The sequence below is a fragment of the Biomphalaria glabrata genome, chromosome 6, assembly GCF_947242115.1.
Source record: "Biomphalaria glabrata chromosome 6, xgBioGlab47.1, whole genome shotgun sequence".
In the NCBI taxonomy this organism is placed as follows: Eukaryota; Metazoa; Mollusca; class Gastropoda; family Planorbidae; genus Biomphalaria; species Biomphalaria glabrata.
Window position 1 is genome coordinate 11,277,302 of NC_074716.1, and position 22,041 is coordinate 11,299,342.

The 22,041-nt window shown below is 31.3% G+C and overlaps 1 protein-coding gene across 2 annotated transcripts; it reads left to right on the top strand.

Moving 5' to 3' along the window:
* The first annotated feature begins 1,082 nt into the window (after window positions 1–1,082).
* LOC106065365 (coiled-coil domain-containing protein 181-like) lies at window positions 1,083–19,611 on the top strand. 2 transcript variants are annotated; one of them, XM_013224154.2, is made up of 7 exons: window positions 1,083–1,244; window positions 7,935–8,061; window positions 9,932–10,310; window positions 10,758–11,563; window positions 12,739–12,828; window positions 15,654–15,805; window positions 17,079–19,611. In XM_013224154.2, the coding sequence occupies exons 2-7, from the start codon at window positions 7,942–7,944 to the stop codon at window positions 17,248–17,250; spliced, it is 1,719 nt and encodes a 572-aa protein (XP_013079608.2). In that variant the 5' UTR covers window positions 1,083–1,244; window positions 7,935–7,941; the 3' UTR covers window positions 17,251–19,611. The 2 variants fall into 2 exon arrangements, with proteins under 2 accessions (XP_013079608.2, XP_055888227.1); XM_056032252.1 differs by lacking the exon at window positions 12,739–12,828 and having other exon boundaries at window positions 1,084–1,244.
* The last annotated feature ends 2,430 nt before the right edge of the window (window positions 19,612–22,041 follow it).

Genomic DNA, 22,041 nt, shown 5'->3' on the forward strand with positions numbered 1-22,041 from the left:
AAAAATTGGTAACAATATTTCTAATCGCACAGATTTATTGACCTAGATCTAGTAGATCTATAACAAATGTAGGCCTAATTATAGGCATATAACAGATCCAAACTAATTGATACAATTACACAGATCGGATTTAAGAAAGGGCAGATGGGGTTTCAGCCCCGGGGCTTCCACAAAAGAGAAAAATATATCGGAATTTCGACAAGGCAGAAACTTTTAAGTTGTTGGCATTTTTTTTTTTTTCAGTTTTAATGCTAACACTTAAAATCTCATGTCGAGAGGAAACAATGTCGGGATTAAGAAGTGTCTGCTTGTAGTTGTAGCAAATTCGGAATATGTAAATACCGGTACAAATCCGGATTTACGGCAGTGCATCTACCAAAGGCCTTACTCATAGACTTATATATTATAGTAGTATATAGGCCTATAAAAGTCTAAGGCCTTACACTCCACAAACTCAAACATTTACACTTTTTCAAAAACAAAAATATGCATATTAAATATTTTTTTAACAAAGTAAATTGAGATTGAATTCAGAAGCTCTTTCTTTATTTCTTCTAAAATAAATCATGCTTTTAGATAGAAGCATGTTAATTCATAAGTGCATCTTTATTAAAGTTTTCGAAAAGTGACATGTAGAGGGGCCTCCACATAGGCCTACTTAAATCCGGCCCTACAGTTAGCCTACACTTCGAAGCCTATAATCTATTTTTAATTTATTATTTAAGTATTTTTTAAAATATGTTTTTCTTGTTCTAGCTCCACTTATCTTTAAAAATAAATACTCAGGAAAATGAAACTATCCAAGTGCCGTGTAAGTTGCCAACGAGAAGTAAGAAAAAGGAAATCGTGTTCTAATCATACAGTGATTGCACAGGTAGACTCTACCTCAAAAAAAAATGCATTCACTAAAGTTATCAATTCCATGATGTAGGCCTATTTTTCTCCCTAAAAGAGCTAAGGTACGAGTTCTGGACTTTTTTTGGCACGCTAATCACAATTCACTTGAATAAATCAATACAAATATTTCAGAACCGGTTGATTACATCTATAAAAACTGTTGATACTTTTTGGTTGACAGAACTAAAACTGCCACAGAAATTATAAATCTATGTGATAAAAATCTGGCCATGCTGTTGATAAGGCCTTGACAACAAAGAATGTCGTGAAAAACAATCACAATGTTCATCATCATCGGATAAAAGCTCTACCAATTAGATCTAGATCTAGAAAATTAGAGCAACCAGGTAATTTAAAAATAAATTAACTTACATCCAACATTAGTACATACCTTGATCAGTATTATATCAAACTTTCATTAGACAATTTAAAAAAAAATACTAGGCCTACTTACTTACTACTTTAAAATTTAAAAATAAAATTAACTTAATTAAGTTAATTTTAATTAACTTTAACTTTAGTAAGAGTACTTCAACTTTAGTTACTAGACTTATATATATATATATACATATATATATATATATATATATATATATATATATATATACTATTAATTGCCATAGTATGGTATATGTATAATAAACTATAATATAACTAGTCTATTTTAATTTTTTTACTATTCTTATTATTATATATATACTATTAGTATGGTATATGTATAATATAACTAGTCTATTTTAATTTTTTTACTATTCTTATTATTATAACACTAGAGTCTATCTACCATCTAGTCTAGTAAATTAAGTAATGACTCTACACTTACACACACTACAATCTTACTAGTTACTCTAGGTCTACATCTAGATCTAGATCTATTTGACTCTAAGACTAAGTCTAATCATCTATTAGGTCCATAGCCATAATTGACATAATTTAATGATCTAGATCTATTCTATTTAATAAAATAAAATTAGATCTAGATCAATATTAATATTTTTTTTTATATAGTATAGATTTATAGATCTAATCTGACTAATGATTAATAATAATTATAACATTTATAATAATAATTTATTGTAATAATATAATAATTATGTTGGTCTTCGAGTCCGAAGTATATAACTTATATATAATTATAAGTATACTTAAGTATACTAGTATAGGTATATAAGTCAGTATACTCAGTATAGTATAGAAGTATAGATTAAATAGATCGTCAAAGATATTATAAATTAGATCTAGTTACTAGTATATAATTATTTTTAATATAGACTCTAGTTCCCAATAAAAACATACAGAAATTAAGCCTAAGCATCATAGTAATTAAAGTGTGAGATATAAATAACAACACCACTTGACTCTGAAGAAAAACAAAACAAACTTATTCTATTAGAATAGATCTAGATATAGGCTACTATAGATACCATTAATATAAGAAAAGTCACTACAAAACTAGACATTTAACAAGAGAATGGTCACAATAAGGTAATTTTTGACTCGTGCAAAAGTAAAACTGTTAGACCTGACGAGATTGTCTTTGGCAAATTTTAGTATATCAGTCCATTGTATTGCATTTTCATTTGCCAATATTAATTAACTTTCCTGTGAATTAATTAATCTACTAAAAATAGTCAGAATCTCAATCTATATCTAAATAGATCTGCTTAGATCTTAATAACTAATTAAACTATTTTGTTGTTTAAATTTAAGTTGTAATTTTTTCTCAATCTTGATTTCACATTATCGTGGACCTAATTTAGATCCAAATATCCTGATTACAAAATTTGCTAGAGAAATAATGGAAATACTCTTGTAAAGAGCTAAACCTCTTTTTTTGAAATGAATGGTGGTGTTGGTTATGACGATTGTAAATGCTAATGGAATGTCCTCTAACAAAAGTCACTCATTATGCAATGTACGAAAGCAAACAACCAGAACTGCTTAACATAGTGATGCCCAACCTAATTCGATCTGCGGGCCATTTTAATTTCTGATACATGTGTCATGGGCCACATCAACGAATGCGTACAAAAACGAAATAAAATTGACTTGAAACTATTTGATTAGAAACTCGTAGACCTAGTACTTACATTAAATAATAGGATATTTGAAGATTATCTTTTATCTTTCCTATCGATCTTTTAATCTCTAATCTTTTGGCATAGTTTAACAATCATTTATTTGCAGCTCAAACCAGAATGCCTTCAAATTTTTTTTCAGTAGGCCTACTGTATACATTTTTCTCTTAAGAAATTAATATTTCTGCTTCTGCTTCCATTGGGTGCATTTGGAAATATTTTTTGAGTGGTTTTAAAAAATTTAGGCTTTATTAGTGTATTTTTATTGTGAAATATTTATCATACCGGGTACTATCTATTTAAAGATAGAAATATAGAAATCAGTTGTCTAGAAATTTGGTTTCTTCCAGTAAAGGTCACATTTTTTTCAATTTTTGTGTCTTGTCCTTCTTTCAGTTGTCATCAGCCTAAATTGCCTAATTATCTTATTTTTTCTCATTTGTTTATTTATTGCATATAATTTATCTTTAGTGTTCATTCTTTGATATCCTCTGGTTGAAGTACACAAACTCTTACATAGGCAGCACAAGATTGTCAAGTGTTTTGACAACCTCCCCAATAATGAGTCTGCATAATAAAATATACTTTGTAATACTCCTTCGATGAACTGCTGAAAAAAAAGTTGCTTCATGTGAGAAATACTTGCTGTACATTAACAGCCTTTGATTTACCATTTTGTCTTGTGCCAAAGGCAGCAGACTTTTTGTCTCTTGTTAAATATCTATTTTTGTAGTGACTTTTCTTATATCAATTAAGTTGTAAAGATATCTTCAATAATAGTGTTTTTTTTTTGTGTTTGTTTAATGGATTTTTGTAACTTATTTGTTATTAATAATGCTTATCTAAAGGGGAAGTACTCAGTCCTTAAAACTATATCTACCAATAATGTACAAGCTATTTCCCTTATTCAATATCAAACAGTTGAGTATTTTTTATTCATGCTTTGTTGATTACAATAATATAAATATTTCTTTAAACTATCAACTTGATAGAAAAATGCGCGAGAGAGAAATAGTGATAACAATTGATTAAGGGGACAAAACCCAACAAACATGAATATTGAAGTATAAGTTTTTCTTGTTGATGTTATTGTTTTGTTTTTTTACCAAAGTAATGAATTACCAGTAATTAATTGTCTTATTGGTTACTTTTGTTTTAATGATTCATGTCTTGTCTATGTTAATGAATAATTGTGTGAAGTTTCAGTTTGATCCAAGAATGGATTTGAGAGAAATAACTTATACACACTTTTTACCAGACAGTTGATATATATTTAGCTCCACCTTCGTGATCAAAGATGAGCACATTTCTCATATCCTATGAACTCAAAGATGACTGTTAAGTCCAATCCTCGCTTTAAAAAGCCGGCCGCATGGGTAGGTTTGGTCAGTTACAAATAGGCCTGCTTCTTCTCTCAGCTTTTTGTTAGTTTGGCAATCTTTCACCCTGAACACTCTTCTTGCTTCAAATCTCAAGACTCCAAGACTCACAGTTTTACACCATGAGGAGCGATCGAGAGCTAATGCTTCCAAGCAGTTGATATAAGCTTTGTATAAAAGAGATCTTGGGAGATAAAAATGGAAGCACAAAAAATGAAGAGACATTGTGAGAACAGAAAAGAGAAATGAAAACATTTTGAGAATAGAAAAGAGAAATGAAAACATTTTGAGAATAGAAAAGAGAAATGAAAACATTTTGAGAATAGAAAAGAAACATGGAAACATTTTAAGAATAGAAAAGGGACATGGAAACATTTTGAGAATAGAAAAGGGACATGGAAAGTATTTTGAGAATGGAAAAAAGACATAGCGACATTGAAAATACCCAAATGACCTTTGACCTCTGCATTAACTTTACTCTTATCCCAATACTCTTATTAGAAAAATTTTATAATGTTGTTTATGACATTCTGTTAAGTTAAACAGTTAAAATTTATTCTTTTCTTTATAATAACATTATTGAAAATCATATTGTATTAACAAAAAATTTTTTTTATACAGTTTAAGAAAAAAAAAATATCACAAAACCTTTAAAAACCTGTTAACCTGTTTTTATCCATCACAATACATGGGCAGATAATCAAAATATGAATCAAAGGTTATTGAATAATCCAAATAGGTGTTGGCATCATTTGAAAAGCCTGTACAAAATGAACTAGTAGATTGATGATAACATGATGGTTGCCATGGATACAATGATTCACTCTGCTGAAATTCAGTATTGATCTAAATAACTAGGTTACTTAAAGCTGATTCTTTTTCTTTCTTTTGACTGAGTTCAGAAGAATCCTCTTATCTCATTAGTCAGGATATGTCACTTAATCAGATATCTTTTTTTATTTTTAGCTCTCCAGTGTTTAGTTCTTGTTTCTCCTACTGGATTAGTTTGCCTTGACAGTCACTTATCAATATATTTGTAAGAAATGTTATGCAGCATTCGCTGGAAACAATTTTTTTTAGACATCACATATTATAAAATAAATTATACTAGAGTCCTTAGAAGGAAAGAGCTGTGTCAGGGTTTAAAAAGTATAAGATAAAGAAAGATGAAGAACATCAGTCAGATAATTAAAGAGCTATAAGGGATTCAAGGAAATGTACCAACAACTTTTTATTTAGTTGTATATATGAAGGGCTTTGTAAAAAGTTCTTATTAGTCATTCTACATAGCTAATATAGCAAACAATTAAAAAGATATGCAAATGATCAAGGGACATAAATTCATATGCAGCTAATGTGGGTCTGTCAAAATCACATCTTAACATTACACACTAACTTACACCTAATTGGCATTTACAATAGTGACCTTGAATTTGAGACCATTACTATTTTTAAACTGACTTAGGAATTTAAAAAAAAAATGAGAACCTTGTTCATGTTTAGTAATTTTTTTAAATTTTGTGAATAATCTCTCTCTCTCTGTTCCCCCACCTCTCTCTCTCTCTCTCTCTGTTCCCCCACCCCTCTTTCTCTCTCTCTCTCACAGAGTTATTGTATGGCACTATCTGTATTTCTCACATTGGTTGAGAAGTGACACATACATATTTGCACATCAAGCATACCAGTACACTGAATTTATAGACAAAAGATCGTGCTTTTATAAGATCCTAATAATTACACTTATTGATATATCTTAAACATGATGGATATGATAGAAAAATTAGATTAGAAATGGTATACTCATTGTACCAGGTAACATTAGCAGCTTGTACTGCCTTTTTCATCTTGTTTTTTTAAAAAGGTAATACATATGAATGCATACATTTTACTTTGCCTTTATACAAGTAGTATGTAGTTGATGTTAAAAATCTGCTTTGCAATAAACAACACCATTAGCTTTTGACATCTAAATGTGTCTGCTAGGAGCTACACAATATTGACTAGGCCATATTGATGTTTCTAAAACGCAGTTGTAGGTTTCTCATTCAAATGTTGATCATTACTTTAATAAGCCTACTTTAATTTGGTAATTTTTCAGTTTTTTTGTGTTTTTATTTTTTTATTTTGCTTTAACTTTTTTCTTAAAATTAAAAGCTAAAATATTTTTGATTACTTTTTTTTCTACATAATTTTTAAAAGGAAAACTTTGAAATATTCACATTTTAATTATAGATTTTTTAAAATGTCAGAATGATTAAAAATGCATAAAAGAGGACATTAATGTATGCCATCTTGCCTGAATAAAATATAGACAGGTCTAAACTTATCTTTCAATGTTTTGTTTACACATTGCCACTGCAGACTAGAAATAAAACAATGGTTACTCCTTAGTTTCATTGATCTCAGCATGAGAGTAATGTTGACACTCACTTGCCAGTCCACTAGGGAGTGATCTTTGTCCAATCAATACCAAACACACTTCAGTGGACACAGTCGCTAGAGTAGAGCTGAACAATTTGTTGCTCAGTGACAGGGCCTGCAATAATTTATACAGTTCCAGAAGTGTTAGAGTGCGGCCCATCAGATGATCAAAATGGCAGTGAACTGTGAAGATTGATGAATTAATGATTCGCTACAAGCTTCACTCATTTAAGTGGATTGAATATCAGTGTTTTGATTCCTTCTGGGAGTTAGAGACTGTTTACGTTGAGTACGCTTCTAGAAGTCATGCAAGCTGTAGATTTCATTTGGTAGATTGTTGACTTGACATTTTATAGTGACATGTAATTATCTTCTTTTTTGAAGGAACATCTATATGTACAGTTGTGCTATACAAAAATAATTTTTAAAAAAAGAAGATAATATAAAAAATTATGGTTTATGAAGTGTTTTTTTTTTTTTAATATTATAACCAAATCAAACATAAAAATTACAAAAAAAAAAAATAATTTTGCTTATTTTTGATTGACATTGATAAGCAGTTTTATACTATACTTTTATTGTTGAAGCATTGATTTTTGTAATCAATAATTCTTGTTTAGGTAGAACAAGGTTTTTTATCAAGTAGCTCTAGTTCCTGGTTTCTGTCATAGGAATATAAGTAGAGCATAATATTTACAGGCTACTATCTGATAGAGAAGTTATAATATGGCTTAATAACCCTTAGACTTGTCAAACATTTCCTGTTATTATTTATGTGTTTTGTGGGCCTACATTACTGTTTATTACTTATTGATTGGTATTAAAGATTTTTCTCTTTAGATAACCCTTTCTCTTTGTATAATGTATTTTCTTCTAATGAAACAAATTATAAATAAATTGTTTTTGCTATTTTTGCATTTCCCTTATATTCTAGTGATCTAATTTGTACTTTTCATGCCTTTAATTCATAGACATTTGAAAGTGATAGTCGAGTACTAAAATATGAAATTCTGTTTATTATTTAACTAGAGTTGCTGTTTATTTTTAAACAAATACTAGCATGCATCATTGAATTAGCCTTCGAAAAACATTGTTGTTGTTGTTTTTTTATATTAATTTTGTTGTGACTTTTACAAACGCTTAAAAATAATTATTTCAGAAAAACTATGGAATCAGAATCTTTGGAAAACAATAATAATGTAACAAAAGTAAATATCCGTCATGAACCTGAGACAGACTTGAAAAGAAAGGATGAAAACCATGAACACATTCCACTACAACATAAGGTAAAAACACTTTTGAAATAAACTTCTATAAGAACTATAAATACTATATGATGCCAACGTTGCTTAAAGCATTCACTTTTTAATGAAGTATAAATTTTTAAGGAGAGAATGATATTCAGATTGCTAGAGACACTTATTCAAAGGTCATAGATTTGAGACTGGTGAAAGAAATGATTTTTACCATCAAGTCATTTGTCTGCCTGGTGAAAATCTTGTACAAGTTATTTCTCCAACTTCTCATTCTCAGATTAAGTTGAAATGTGCACATTTATTCATTGTCGATAACAACACATGAATCAATAACAAAATTAACCTATTAGTTAATCCATTAGCCATAATCAATAAATTTTGTTTTATATATAAAATGTACTAAGTTTAGTGGAGATAAGCTTTGTGTAGGTCACTTGTTAACTGTTTTAAACTAACTGCCAAATATATTTGACAAGTTCTTGAATAGCTCAGTGGCAAACATGTTGGACTTTCATCATGAAGGCTAAGTTCAAATTCAGGCTCAAGCTACATTTTTTTTTTAAATTGCTTTTCAGCACAGTGGTCCACAAAAGGGGTTAGTCCACTGAGTGTGTGCTATAAGCATGAAAGCTGCACTAAGCAAGAACAATTAAAATATTTCCAATCTCGCTAATTTATTAGTTTTTTTTCTGTGGCCCACGTTTTTACAAGGGTGTCATGTGGCCAGAACAATAACCAACCGCTTTTTTCCCCAACTAATGTCAGGTACCCATTAGAGATGGGTGGACTCAGAGGTGCTTAAGATCCTGAAAAATCCCAGGATTTGAAACCAGGACCTCGGTACAGAAGCCAAATGCTTTACTGCTCAGCCACCGCACCTCCATTGTTATTTTAGATCTACTAAAAATTAGTTACATGATTGATTTGAAATACCTCATACAATTTCACTCAATATAAGTTGTTTTTTTGTATGTATTTTTATATTGAACTTGTTATTCTTGCATGTGGCAGAGAGTGCTAGCATCATGACACCATCATAACTGTTTTCCATTCTATCTTAATGTAAATGTGCATACTTTATAGAGAATGTTGTGTGTCAGGTGACTAACATGTGTGATTCCACTACTACCAATGGGTATCTTGTCTTGCATTTCTGGAGGGCAGTAGGGAGGGTTGATTTTGCAATGGTCTCTTGACATTCATAAACTTCACTTTATTTAATGTCCTGGAAGTGGTAATGGATACTGCCTATAAAAGTTTTCAATTTTTTTCTCATACATCTAATTAAGTTTGCGACAACCAGTCCAGCTCCAAGCCTTCATGTGACTTAGATATTGGGACTGGCAGAAATGTTATCATTGACAGAAGAGTGGAAAAGTGAGCAAATGGCACCTAAACCAGTAGACTTCAGGCAGCTGAGGCTCATTAGCCTTGGCTGGCTACCCACCAAGAAGAAGGAAAACTCTGAATCCAAACTTCTGCTACCTTGTGGATATACCCAAACATGGAAATGGTTTTGGAAGTCTCACCTAAGGAAAAATCAGGAGCCAGTGACCCTTAGACAGCTTGCAGCATAAAGTGTCACACCCTGGCAGAACCTGTGACTCCACTGATCCCAAACTATCTGGACCTGCCATTCCTTTAATACACATCAGCTGCATGCAGAGGGGGGAACTGTTGTGTAGGCAACATCATTCTGACCATAGCTAATGCCCAAGCTTTCATCTCATTTCTAAGAAAAGATCCATAGTCTTAAGAAAAAACAAAATATTTATATACTTTTAGTACACATAAAAAATGAAAAAAAAAATTATTATTTAATTGGTCTTTTAATTTTTGTTATACATTGTCTTTAGTATTAATCAAAATAAAAAGATATAACATTTTTATTTTCTTTAAGCCAAGCCTATCAGATGATGACCAGGACATTGTGACCTCATCGGTAGGTAGCTCAGAGATTTCTGATACAAGAAGCAAGACTAAAACCAAAACAAAAGTTGATCTTGATGATAAAGTTGACAGTGATTCAGAGGACCACAATTCAAATCCTACTCAGAAATATGGAAATAGCCCTGAGTTAAAGGAGAAACCTGACAACCAAAATCCACCAGAGGACATCTCAGGGAGCAGAGCAAAAGTCAAAGTTAAAAGCACTGATGGATCCTATGAGCCATCTGACAATGACAGTGAGCCAGAGGGAGAGTATAGCTTCACAGAAGACCAGAAACGAGCCATGATGGAGCTGATGGTCCAAAAACATGAGGAGGGTGATATAATTGGTAAATTTTCTTTCGTTAAACATAATTTATCAGTCTGTTTACCAAGAAACAAGTAGGGGCATTAAGATTTTATCTTGTTATTGAAGAGTTTAAAATCATTTTTATTTGGGACAGTTTTAATTTTGATTTTGCATTATAACTTATTTATAACATTTAACATTATTTTTTTTTGTCCAACTTGTTTTTGTTTTAAATTGTGTAGTTTGTACAAATAGTTAATTTTTACCAAGCTTTTCTAAATAGCTTAATGTGTTGAGTCTTAATTTGTTGTTTGTTGAGTTACTTTTAATTAATTAAATAATTAACTGCTTAATCCATTACAAAAAAAAAAAATACAGTCTTTGGTTTGCTTTTTTTTTTAATCAAAAAATATCTTTTTTATGTACTTATATTATTATAGAAAAAAAAAGTAACTATTGAAATATTTTTGGTTGATTTTGAGTTTAGATGAAGATCCTCCTGAATATAATGTGAAAGGTAGACTATTAATATTGAATGCTGAGTTGGCAAATGATCCAATACCCGATGAGGGTCAACGTGAAACCAGAGTGGGATTCAAGCCTGAGATTGTTGACCTAGTAGCTCCTCCCCCATCCTACTTGAGTGATGATGAAGAGTCTCAGCCAAACAGTGCCAGGGGAGATAAACCCCTGCCATCTCCAGACACAGAAGATCAGAAAGACCATGTAACAAAAGAGGAGACTGCTAAAGCACCCACTGCCGACCAATATGTGGTAGAACGAGATGGAAATTTTACAGTTCTCAGCTCTAAAGAGTTGACCCCTGCAGAATATGAACTGTATGCTAAACCAAATAAGAATGAAGATGATAAAAATGCTAGGGAGCATCATTCAGACTCTAATAAGAAATCTAGGGATGCAAAAGCAATGAGCCATGACCACTCCAGCAGCACAGCTGTGGTCCCTAAGCCCCCTAGCAGACCTCGTCCTAATACAGCAGCCCCTACAACAAGAAGGAAAACCGTACAGTCTACAAGGCCAAAGTCAGCAGCTCAGAACTTTAGTAATAGTGATTATAATTCACCTTATGCATTGTCCAAGGAACAGAAAGAGCAGGTCAAAAAAGAAGCTAAGAGATTAGAAGAAGAGAGGCATGAAAAAGAAAAGAGGAGAAAGGAAGAGGAAGAAGAAAAACAAAAAGAGAACATGAGCGCCTACGATGCTTGGATAAAAAAGAAGGAGGAAGAGGAGGAAGAAAATAGAAAGAAGAAACATGAGAAGAAGGATGATAACGTAAGTTACACAATTTTGTTACATTTTTTTGTTCTAGAGGTTGCTCACAGTTTTCTTAATTTATTTCTTTTTTTTTATTTTTAAATCTAAAAGATTGTTTAGTCACTTTCTAACTGTCAAGAGACTAGCTATTAATATTGAAGTTTGATGCTAACAAATTGGTTTTATAGTTTCCGCAGTTTGAAATAACAATTCTGTTTAAACATTTGAGTGCTTTACCAGTGAAATAAAAGAGTGATCTTTCCTTTACTTCTTGCTTGCATGTCCAAACTCTTGAGCCATGCAGAGACTTAAGTCATTATTACAAGTATAAATCCTATCCAGTGAAAGCAAGAGTGATGGGGCAAAACGTTTTGAAATAAGTTTAAAAAAAAAGATTCTAAATTTCCCTCTGGTATACTCTACCACTGTCACTCTTATTTCATTCTTTGTACAATAATTCTTGAATATTAGATTGCACATTAACTTATAACAAATTGGCTTGCAAAAAAAAATGATATTTTGTTAATCAAATTAAAACAAGGGGTTTCAGATGATGTCAAAGCTCTATATTTTATATTTTAACATTGTATGATTTACAGACATAACATTTAGCTCTTAAAGGGGGAGTAACCCTTGAGGGTTTATGGGCACAACATGACATCAATTGTGTCCATGTGCCCATAACCCAAAATATCATATCACAAAGCTTATATCAACTCACTCTGGTACACGTTTATTTCCCAATCTCAGATCAAGTTGAAATTTTGTGCAATTATTTCTTTTGCCTGACAACACAGGAATCAATATAAAAAAATTAACCAATTAGTTATTAACTATTGGTAATTAATTATTTTTAATTTTATGTTTTTCATGTTAATGTTTTTGTCATTTAGTGGACATCACTACATGATGTAATGTTTAATGACACTGCTTAAAAATGTGTTTCAGAATTAACTGAAATAATAAAATATGAAATTGTTGATGGTTTATGTATTTATACAAATTTATAATATATTGTGAAGAAAAACAAAACAAAACCGCTATATCTTTCACTTATTTCTTCATATATTTTCCTTTCATATTCTACTCCTTCTTTAATTATTGAAAACTACATTCCTGTGAAACTCAATTTTAAACTAACAACAATTTGAATTAACTTTTTCTTATTCCATGATTTAAAAAAAAATAACTAGATGGCAAAAGGGGAGGAATCAGAGACCAGCCTAAGTGAAAGTATTCTTTCATTTGAAGTGATCTACCCTTATTTGTACCAGCAGTCCTCGGTATTGTAACACTAAGAAATTTATTTAATGGGCTTTAGTTGTCTTTTTTTTTTTTTCCCATAATGATTATGAAATCTAATACCTTCTTCTGACCACATGCAATTGCCTAGTACAATTACTAGTAGTCTGCACAAAGCTTAGTCGCACATGTAGTACCTTTTAATGCTAATTAATTTTTTTTTAAATTACTTTTGGCTGGGGTCTATTGAAAATTTTAGAATGTGAAAAACAGTTGAAAACAGAACTTGACTATGCTTTTTTCTCCTGTTTTTATTTGGATAGAATTCAGTTTATGAATGCGCTATTGTACAGTTTCATTCATAGTCTACATAGTATCTTCTTGTTAGACATCAATGTTATAGTTTTAATTTTTCTAAATTTATATTTTTATGTTTGTAGAATTTCATGATAGGTAGAAAAGGAACTATATCTGATGTTGCAATACATGAGGGCAGATGATGTAAAGCTCATCTGCTTCTATGGCCAACAGTTAACAAGGGTCTCATGTGGCCAGCATAACGACCAACTTCCTTTACTTCCCCATCAGAGTTGGTTTGACTCAGTGGCATCCTTAAACATCCTGAATTTCAAAAGACCAATCTTCTCCAGGAATTAAACTTGTGACACCTTGATTCTGAAGCTAAAGTTTTACCACTCTGCGCCATGCCCCGAGACGTTTATGGTAGCTTTGGAAAGATTATTACTTTTAATTTATTAACACTTGTGAGAATTGAAGCGCGCAGATGCCATGTGTTTCCTCATTATGTTTGGTACCTGTTCAAATGAGCACAGTCTGTACAGAAACAAAAACAATTACAATTATTGCTTGCTGATGAAAAATTCATATTCTCACAATTTACACTGAGATCACACTAATATAGAGATTATACATTTTTAATGTTGAAATATATCATTGAAAGTAACATCAATGCTCACATATTATTACATTTCCTGCTGACTTGCTAAAGGTTTGGGTCAAAAGATTCTGTAAACCAAATTCATAAAAAAAAAAAAAGATTCATATCCATTCTTTTGAGAATAGAACTTTCAAAAGGAGAGCCACAAGTTGCTTCTTCTGCTACTAAAAATAATATTCTACTTCACAATTAAAATTCAATTAAATATTTGATCATTCAATACTTGACTCCCTGAATAATTGCTTTTTCCTGCTTCTATTACTTAGGTGGTGTTGTTTCTTATCTATTTGTAGAAGTTTTTTCTTAATAGATTTTTTTTTATTTAGCTTTAAATATAGTCTTTTTTTTTGGTCAAAGTTCATAGTATTTTTCCTACAATTTTTATTCATTAAGTACAGATTGTACAACATAGTAATGTGGCATGACATTGAATGCTCTTTGCTATTCTTATTTCAGCTAACCTTACATCTTATTATTGTCATTATTCTGTTTGCTTTTACTCTTATTGTAATTTTGTTACAAAGTTGCTTTTAATATTGTCCAGATACAAAATCTAATCAACTTTTTGCATTGATAGGATTATCTACTGATATCTGCTTTGCTCAAAAGAAAAGGTTTCATTCCTCATTGTTAAATATATTTTTTTAAGCTGAAGACAGCAAACTAGCCATAAGATTTAAGGATTCTTTAGTTTATAAATGTTATTAAGATGCACAATGGACATGAGTTAAAATCCTGTCTGCTGTTGCCCTGCTGATTGTTTAGGCTGTGGCATAATAATCTTCATTTCTCATCTACAACAAACAAAGTCCAAATAAAATCTAATTGCTCGTATTTCCAGACAGAAAAAGGTTTGTTTGTGGAAACTAATTTATAAGCTAATTCATTCATTTTATGCTGTTGAACAAAGATACTGTCTTGTTTGAACAAAGAATTGCTAAAAGTGGTGGCCTTGAACACCAGAAAAATATTGTGGAAAAACAAAAATACATGGAAAAAAAGGTTGAAAAAAACAAATTATTTACTCTTTACAATACTAACACTTGCTGCTATCAATTAAATATCCTAACATCGTACTGTAAGAGTTAAAGTTCATATGAATATATTATCAAACAAGGGATTTAGTTTTAATGTCCTTGTCCCCAATGTCCCAAATGTCTCCTGCACTCAGCTACTTTTGTTATTTTTGTCAGATTTTTATGCTCTTCTTTTTTAAAATAGTTTTTCGTTGTTTTATATTCCTGATGTTACTGCTTACAGATGGATTAACTCAAATCATTTTAATATATGATTCAATTTAATTATGCCTTGTGTCAGCTGGTAACTACCAACAATTTTAATAGTATAACTGCATGCATGCTATGCTCATTCTTTTTTTTTTTCAATAAATACACAACAAAATTCATCTTTGCTTTATTAATCTGAAAAAAAGTTTTTTTTTTTTTTTTTTTTTTTTAAACCTTTGCATTATAATAATGTTTTATAATCTATAGATTTTTATTTAAGGGGATATTATACCCAATTATTTACTGCAATTATAGTATATGTATTATTAGGATATTGTATTATATTGCTATATTTATTTAACATTACTTAAATCATTTAGTATTCCATTGTTTTATATGTTGTGAGACTGAGGACATAAGCTAGTGATCTAACTTGTAATTGACTGTCTATTATGTAGAAATGTAATATTTTAAATCGTTTCAACCATTAATTGAACCTTTGCATATGAAACAAGCAATGAAATATTTTTTTACAGGCTACTGTACAATTTATTTTTTTAATGGAATATTGTTATTAATGTTAAATAACATACATTTGATTTCTGACTTACAGTTTACTTCTTGAAAACAAGCTAAGTGTAAGATACAAGTTTTATTCAATGGCTCTTACTTTGTTCTTCAGAAAGAGGCAGCTGCCGCAGCCTACCAGAGCTGGCTTAAAGAAAAGCGTTCACAGGGAAAGAAAGAGAAGTTGCTGAGAAGAAGACAGCAGCAGGAACGCAATGAAGACATTATCATCCACACTCCAGAGGACTGTGATAAGGCATACAGAGAGTAAGTTTTATACTACACCTGTATTTTGGCTAGAACATAGAAGTAACTTTGTTAACAAAATATCAATAGGTTTACATCCTAAGAGACAGACCATATAAGATAAAGGAGGTGTAGTGGCTGAGCGGTAAAGCTCTTGGCCTCTGAACCGGGGGTCCTGGGTTTGAATCCTGGTGAAGACTGGCATTTTTAATTTTGGGACAAGTTGCAAAGGAAAAGGATTCTCTTGAGACATTAAATGCCACAGATTAAATGATGAATTCATCAACAGTATATTACTGTTGACTTGTATCCTAAGGTTCTCGGACTAATGGCAAGTCTGAAGGCCAAGCACACCTCTCCTTATTCTTTCTCTGTACTACATCAGCAGTGTGGATGTCTGACATAAAATGACCCCCACCCCCAGATGAATAGGGTGTGGAAGAGTTGTTGGGGCTCTCTTGTCTCCTTGACACTGCGATGGCACCCCAATGAGGGTTTTGTTTTGTGTCCTTGTTGGCCTGTCTCCTCTAATGACTGTTTCCACCCAGGCACCAATTTAAGGCTGTGAAGCAGTGCCCTCACTTGTGCCAATTTCCATTCTAGCATGTTTGCAAACAGAACCTTATGTCAGTCTTCTAGCATTGTTGCATCATCAGCTTCTTTCCTCTAAACAAACTTTTACAGGTCATAATCTAATACATAAAGAAGAACATAAGAAGTATGTATGTATGCATGCCCAATCTTGATAAAACTTGGCATAAATGTTCTTTAGATCATGGCAGAGACTGTAGTGTATGTTTAATGTCCCTCCCACAACTGGAAGACCATAAACATTGAAAAATTCCTTAATTAATTTCTATTAAAGAATGAAACTTTCTAACAAATCCAGTAAATCACAGCAATTTACATTAGATATCAATATGTCGGCTAAACTGATAAACCCATTTTCACACTCTACTTTTATTTTGATGGCAAATGTTAAAGGAACACTCGCCATGTTTGACATAAATCTAAATCCAATCCACTAGATCAGAAAAAAAACAAATGTAGGCCTACAGGTCTCGGGTTATATCCAGCTAGTAAATTATGTAGATATCTTAATCTACTTACCCTTACAGTACTTGTTCACATAAAATATTGTAGTTCTTTTCTTTTAACTTTAGTAGATATGTCATGTTTTTTGGGGGGGTTTTTTGTTAATTTTTTTACTTAAGTTACTTTATTGACTCTTGGACAATAATTCTTTGTCTACTTTTGTTGTATAATGTTTTACATTCTTCATGTTTGTTCCTAGATGGCTGAAGAAGAAAAACTTAGAAATGAAGAAACAGAATGCATCTGAAAAACAAAAATACAAGTTTTATAAACTTTACCTAAGAAAATCCAGGAGATCATATGCCTTATTGAAAGCCCTTAAAGAAGTTCAGAGTAGTCCATATTTAGATTATTATGGTTACAGATTCTAGCATATTCTACATTACAAAAACAATATTTTGACTGCAAGAGAAAATTGAGCATAGATCAATCAACATTTTTGTTTCAAGTTTTAAACACTTATTTTTATCCTTAGGCTGGAGAGAGGTATTTGCACAGCCTACATTGACAGTTATATCTTATTAAGATCTTCTGCATCTTATTATCATTTTCACACCATCTGCCCTGGATGAGCTCTATGAGTTAAATTGCTCTCCAAAATAAATTGGTACAATCAAAACAAACCATCAAGTTCAATAAAATGAAGTGTGACTAAATATCAATGAAAAATATGATTTTAGAAAAACAGAACAAATGTCATGTAAATAGTCAATATCTGTCTCAAAATTTTTAATAGAGTTTGTAAATAACTTAAAATGCAATCATTATTTCTTGCAGCTATTCAGAAATTTATTTCTTAATTCGAAACACTGAAGACATATACAAATAATAACATTTTTCAATATTTTTAGATAATTGATAATCAATATTTTTCTTAAAGTAATTTTTACATAATCGTAATCAAGATATTTTTCTTTTGATTTTATATACCATTTAATTTATTTGGACTCTATTGAAACAAATAAAATTTTAGATTCCAATTAGATTTCAATTTTAGATATCAATTATTATTATTCTATTCTGTCAATTATTATTATTCTATGCTGTGCAGATATTTTGATAACATTCTGAATATGAAATGAAATATAATGAAATTTTGTGGTTAATTAAAAGAGCACAAAATTATTGGTTTATATCCAGATGGAGATAATACTTTTGATTTGAAACTTAGGGAAAAGCCTTTTTCTGATAGGTCCTTCTTATTAATTGAATATGGCACAAGTGTTTAATCCTAACACAGGTCATACTATATCTTTGTAACACTTGACTAAGAGACAGTAGACACATTTTTAATAATAGTCTTACAGTATTATAAGTCTATAACATTAAAAAAAAATATTTGAATGAATAGAAATGAAGATTAAAAGATTATCATTGTTCTTTAAACCACTGTTTTGTTATACACTAATACTATAATGCTTTTATAGTACTGGTGTACTAAGAGTTTATATAATTTTGGCATACTGGTAACATTGATGTATTATCAGTATAAGTTTTGGTAAAATGTTGGTATAATATTGACATTAAGAAATGTATGAAGATATTCGTTTCTAAGCCACTCTCAGACTGTGATACAGAAAGACCTGTGAATGATTTTATATGTCTTGTATATTTTTTACCTATAACTTATTGAACCTTGTTCTACAATAATATAAGACTCTCAAATAATGGATGTCCACATAATCATTATAGTCAAAGGAGACCTTTCAAAACATTGTTACTAAAATGTTGAGAAAAAAAATAAAAGAATAAATTTGTTACCAAACACCTTTTGTTCTATTGTACCTTTAATATCCAGGTAATTATTTATTTATTTTATAGCTAGCTTTCAATAGTGTATTTAAATTTACTTGAAAAAATATTGCGTTCATTTTTTTCATTTGCAAAATTTGTGTATTATTTGTATGCTTATACTTATTTTATATTACATATATGTTGTTTTTTTTTTCAACTTTGCATTTATAAAATAACTACAGATCAGGGCTGAGATTGGAATTAGTAGAATATGCAATTACATGTTTTGAGATAGATATGAAAGCAAGATCATAGTCAATAAGAAGTGATTCAATATCTATTGAATGTATGAGAAGATAATAAATAAATTACATTTAAGATACTTCAAAGTTAATACATCAACCAGTGTGTTCTCAACATTGTTTGTAATATTAACATTAACAAATGAAATCTAGTGTTCTATTGAAAGTGTATTTTTTTCTCTTCCTTTTTCAAACAACAGATAGGAATCAATTCATTATTACCTGCGCCTCTGAAGTATAGTATGATGTTTAGAAGACAACGCCCAAAATCTCTTGCCTCTAATAGTAGTTTTCACCTAATGATATTCTCAACCCTGACTTCTGCTTACTAATTGCTGTGATATTTGGTTTTGAGTTGGATTAAGTTTTTTTTTGTCCTTTTTTGTATTGTGTGATTTGTTCAAATAAAATTCAATATTTGGCATTTCTGATCTTATGCACCATTGAAGCTAGGACTTCTTAGCATTCAGAGAGCAAATTTACAGTAGTCAAATGTATTAAGTCATAGATTTAATAAGTTCTAGTACTGCTCTATAAAATAAAAACAAAATGAGAAAATAATGTATTATTAAAAAAAACACATTCTTGATAGTAGCTATAAAACATGCTCTGAATGTATTCAAATACTGTTTTCACGTAATGTAAGCCTGTAACGAAATGTTCAAAGATGAGAAAAACTCATTCGTTGAGCAAGAAGTTTGTTGGACGTTTGTAAATGTTTAATTATACAAAATGTAAGCTCAAGACACTGTGATAACATTACAAACATAAACACAAGAGCTAAAATGACAAACTAATCTAAGCAAGTTTTAAACAGGCTTTAATGTTCTTCAATGTAGTGTAGCATGTTGTCTGAGATCAATGGGAAGTGAGTTCTAAACCTTTGTTTCGAATGTTCCTTCAAAGTTGAGGATAATTTAATTCCTAATCCAGGACGATGGTGATGGCAGGCTATGAATTATCAAGAAGTCCTTAAGACAATCCAGCACACATACCAGCTCTCATTATTTCTCCATGTTTCCTGCCCTTTTTTACATTCACACTCAGTGAAGACTCATCCTTGCTCTTACATTCACACCCAGTTAGACTCATCCTTGTTCTCACATTCACACCCAGTGTAGACTCATCCTTGTTCTTACATTCACACCCAGTGTAGACTCATCCTTGTTCTTACATTCACACCCAGTATGAGTTTATTGTTCTTACATTCACACCCAGTGTAGACGCATCCTTGTTCTTACATTCACACCCAGTATGAGTTTATTGTTCTTACATTCACACCCAGTGTAGACTCATCCTTGTTCTTACATTCACACCCAGTGTAGACCCATCCTTGTTCTTACATACACACGCAGTGTAGACTCATCCTTGTTCTTACATTCACACCCAGTGTAGACCCATCCTTGTTCTTACATTCACACCCAGTGTAGACTCATCCTTGTTCTTACATACACACGCAGTGTAGACTCATCCTTGTTCTTACATTCACACCCAGTGTAGACCCATCCTTGTTCTTACATTCACACCCAGTGTAGACTCATCCTTGTTCTTACATTCACACCCAGTGTAGACTCATCCTTGTTCTTACTTTCACACCCAGTGTAGACGCATCCTTGTTCTTACATTCACACCCAGTGTAGACTCATCCTTGTTCTTTCATTCACACCCAGTGTAGACTCATCCTTGTTCTTTCATTCACACCCAGTGTAGACTCATTCTTGTTCTTACATTCAAGCCCAGTGTAGACTCATCCTTGTTCTTACATTCACACCCAGTGAAGACTCATTCTTGTTCTTACATTCACGCCCAGTGTAGACTCATCCTTGTTCTTACATTCACGCCCAGTGAAGACTCATCTTTGTTCTTACAATCACGTCCAGTGAAGACTCATTCTTGTTCTTACATTCACACCCAGTGTAGACTCATTTCTTGTTCTTATATTCACGTCCAGTGTAGACTCATCCTTGTTCTTACATTCACACCCAGTGTAGACTCATCCTTGTTCTTACATTCACGCCCAGTGTAGACTCATCCTTGTTCTTACATTCACACCCAGTGTAGACCCATCCTTGTTCTTACATTCACACTCAGTGAAGACTCATCCTTGTTCTTACATTCACACCCAGTGTAGACTCATCCTTGTTCTTATCTATTTATCCTGCTTCCTTTTTTATTGATTATTTTTCTTGCCTGACCCTTCAGTCCTTTTTAAAATGGCCATGTTACCAGAGGTTAGGAGGCCTTATCATCTATTTGATTTTGCTGCAAACTTCTTTAAGATGGTTTTCAAGGAGTTTACATAGATTAAACTTATTCTTTAACTGGGGCTGGTAATGTTTATGATCTTGCATATCTAAAGCTATTAAATATCTATATTATAAAAGTCTTTCCAATGTTAAGTTATTAGTGCTTCTATGAAGTGATGAAAAAATTTATCCAGTCCAACAGACAATGACTTTACATTAGGTGTGACAAAAGATTTAGGTCACAGCTGGGTCAGCATCACTCTGTTCCTAAATCATTAATCCATAAGATAAATATGGTACTCCAAGGTAGTAGACTTAAAATGTCCCATTTAGAGCTACACAAGCACGGGAAAATAAAGCAAACTAAAAAAAATGTCAGCAAGTTTGAATTAGATCTAGATATGCCACACTGTAACTGAACAGTCTGAGACAAAACAATACATTGGTCTCAAAACTTCATTTAGGACTAGCACAGGTATCAAATATTTTCTTCTTTTGCCACATTGGGTCTAGCTAGTGTAAAACACAAAGAATGTTGACTGGTAAGGTGGGGAGGTATTAACACTGTTCTTTTCACTGAGAATACTATCACTTCAGACTTCCTTTAAGATAATTTTATTGGTCCAAACAAACTCAAATTCAGTTTGACTACAATTGTCCATCTCATCATTACTACTATAATACTACAGTTGCAGACATATGAATAACATTCACATACCATACTAGTTAATGTACTTGTTTATGCTAATCATATAAATAAATCCTGCTTATTCCTTGCCCTTAGGCACAACTGCTTGCAAAACCCAATAATTTGGTATTTTATAAAGACCACATAAAAATAATTGCATTGTAATTATGTAGATATCATGCCATCTATATC

What these genes read in the sequence shown, in the direction of transcription:
- LOC106065365 (XM_013224154.2), top strand. Translation starts at nt 7,942, where the DNA reads ATGGAATCAGAATCTTTGGAAAACAATAATAATGTAACAAAAGTAAAT. An exon ending in TGAGGAGGGTGATATAATTG is followed by an intron (nt 10,311 to 10,757) that starts GTAAATTTTCTT and finishes TTTTGAGTTTAG; the next exon opens with ATGAAGATCCTCCTGAATAT. An exon ending in TGTGATAAGGCATACAGAGA is followed by an intron (nt 15,806 to 17,078) that starts GTAAGTTTTATA and finishes GTTTGTTCCTAG; the next exon opens with ATGGCTGAAGAAGAAAAACT.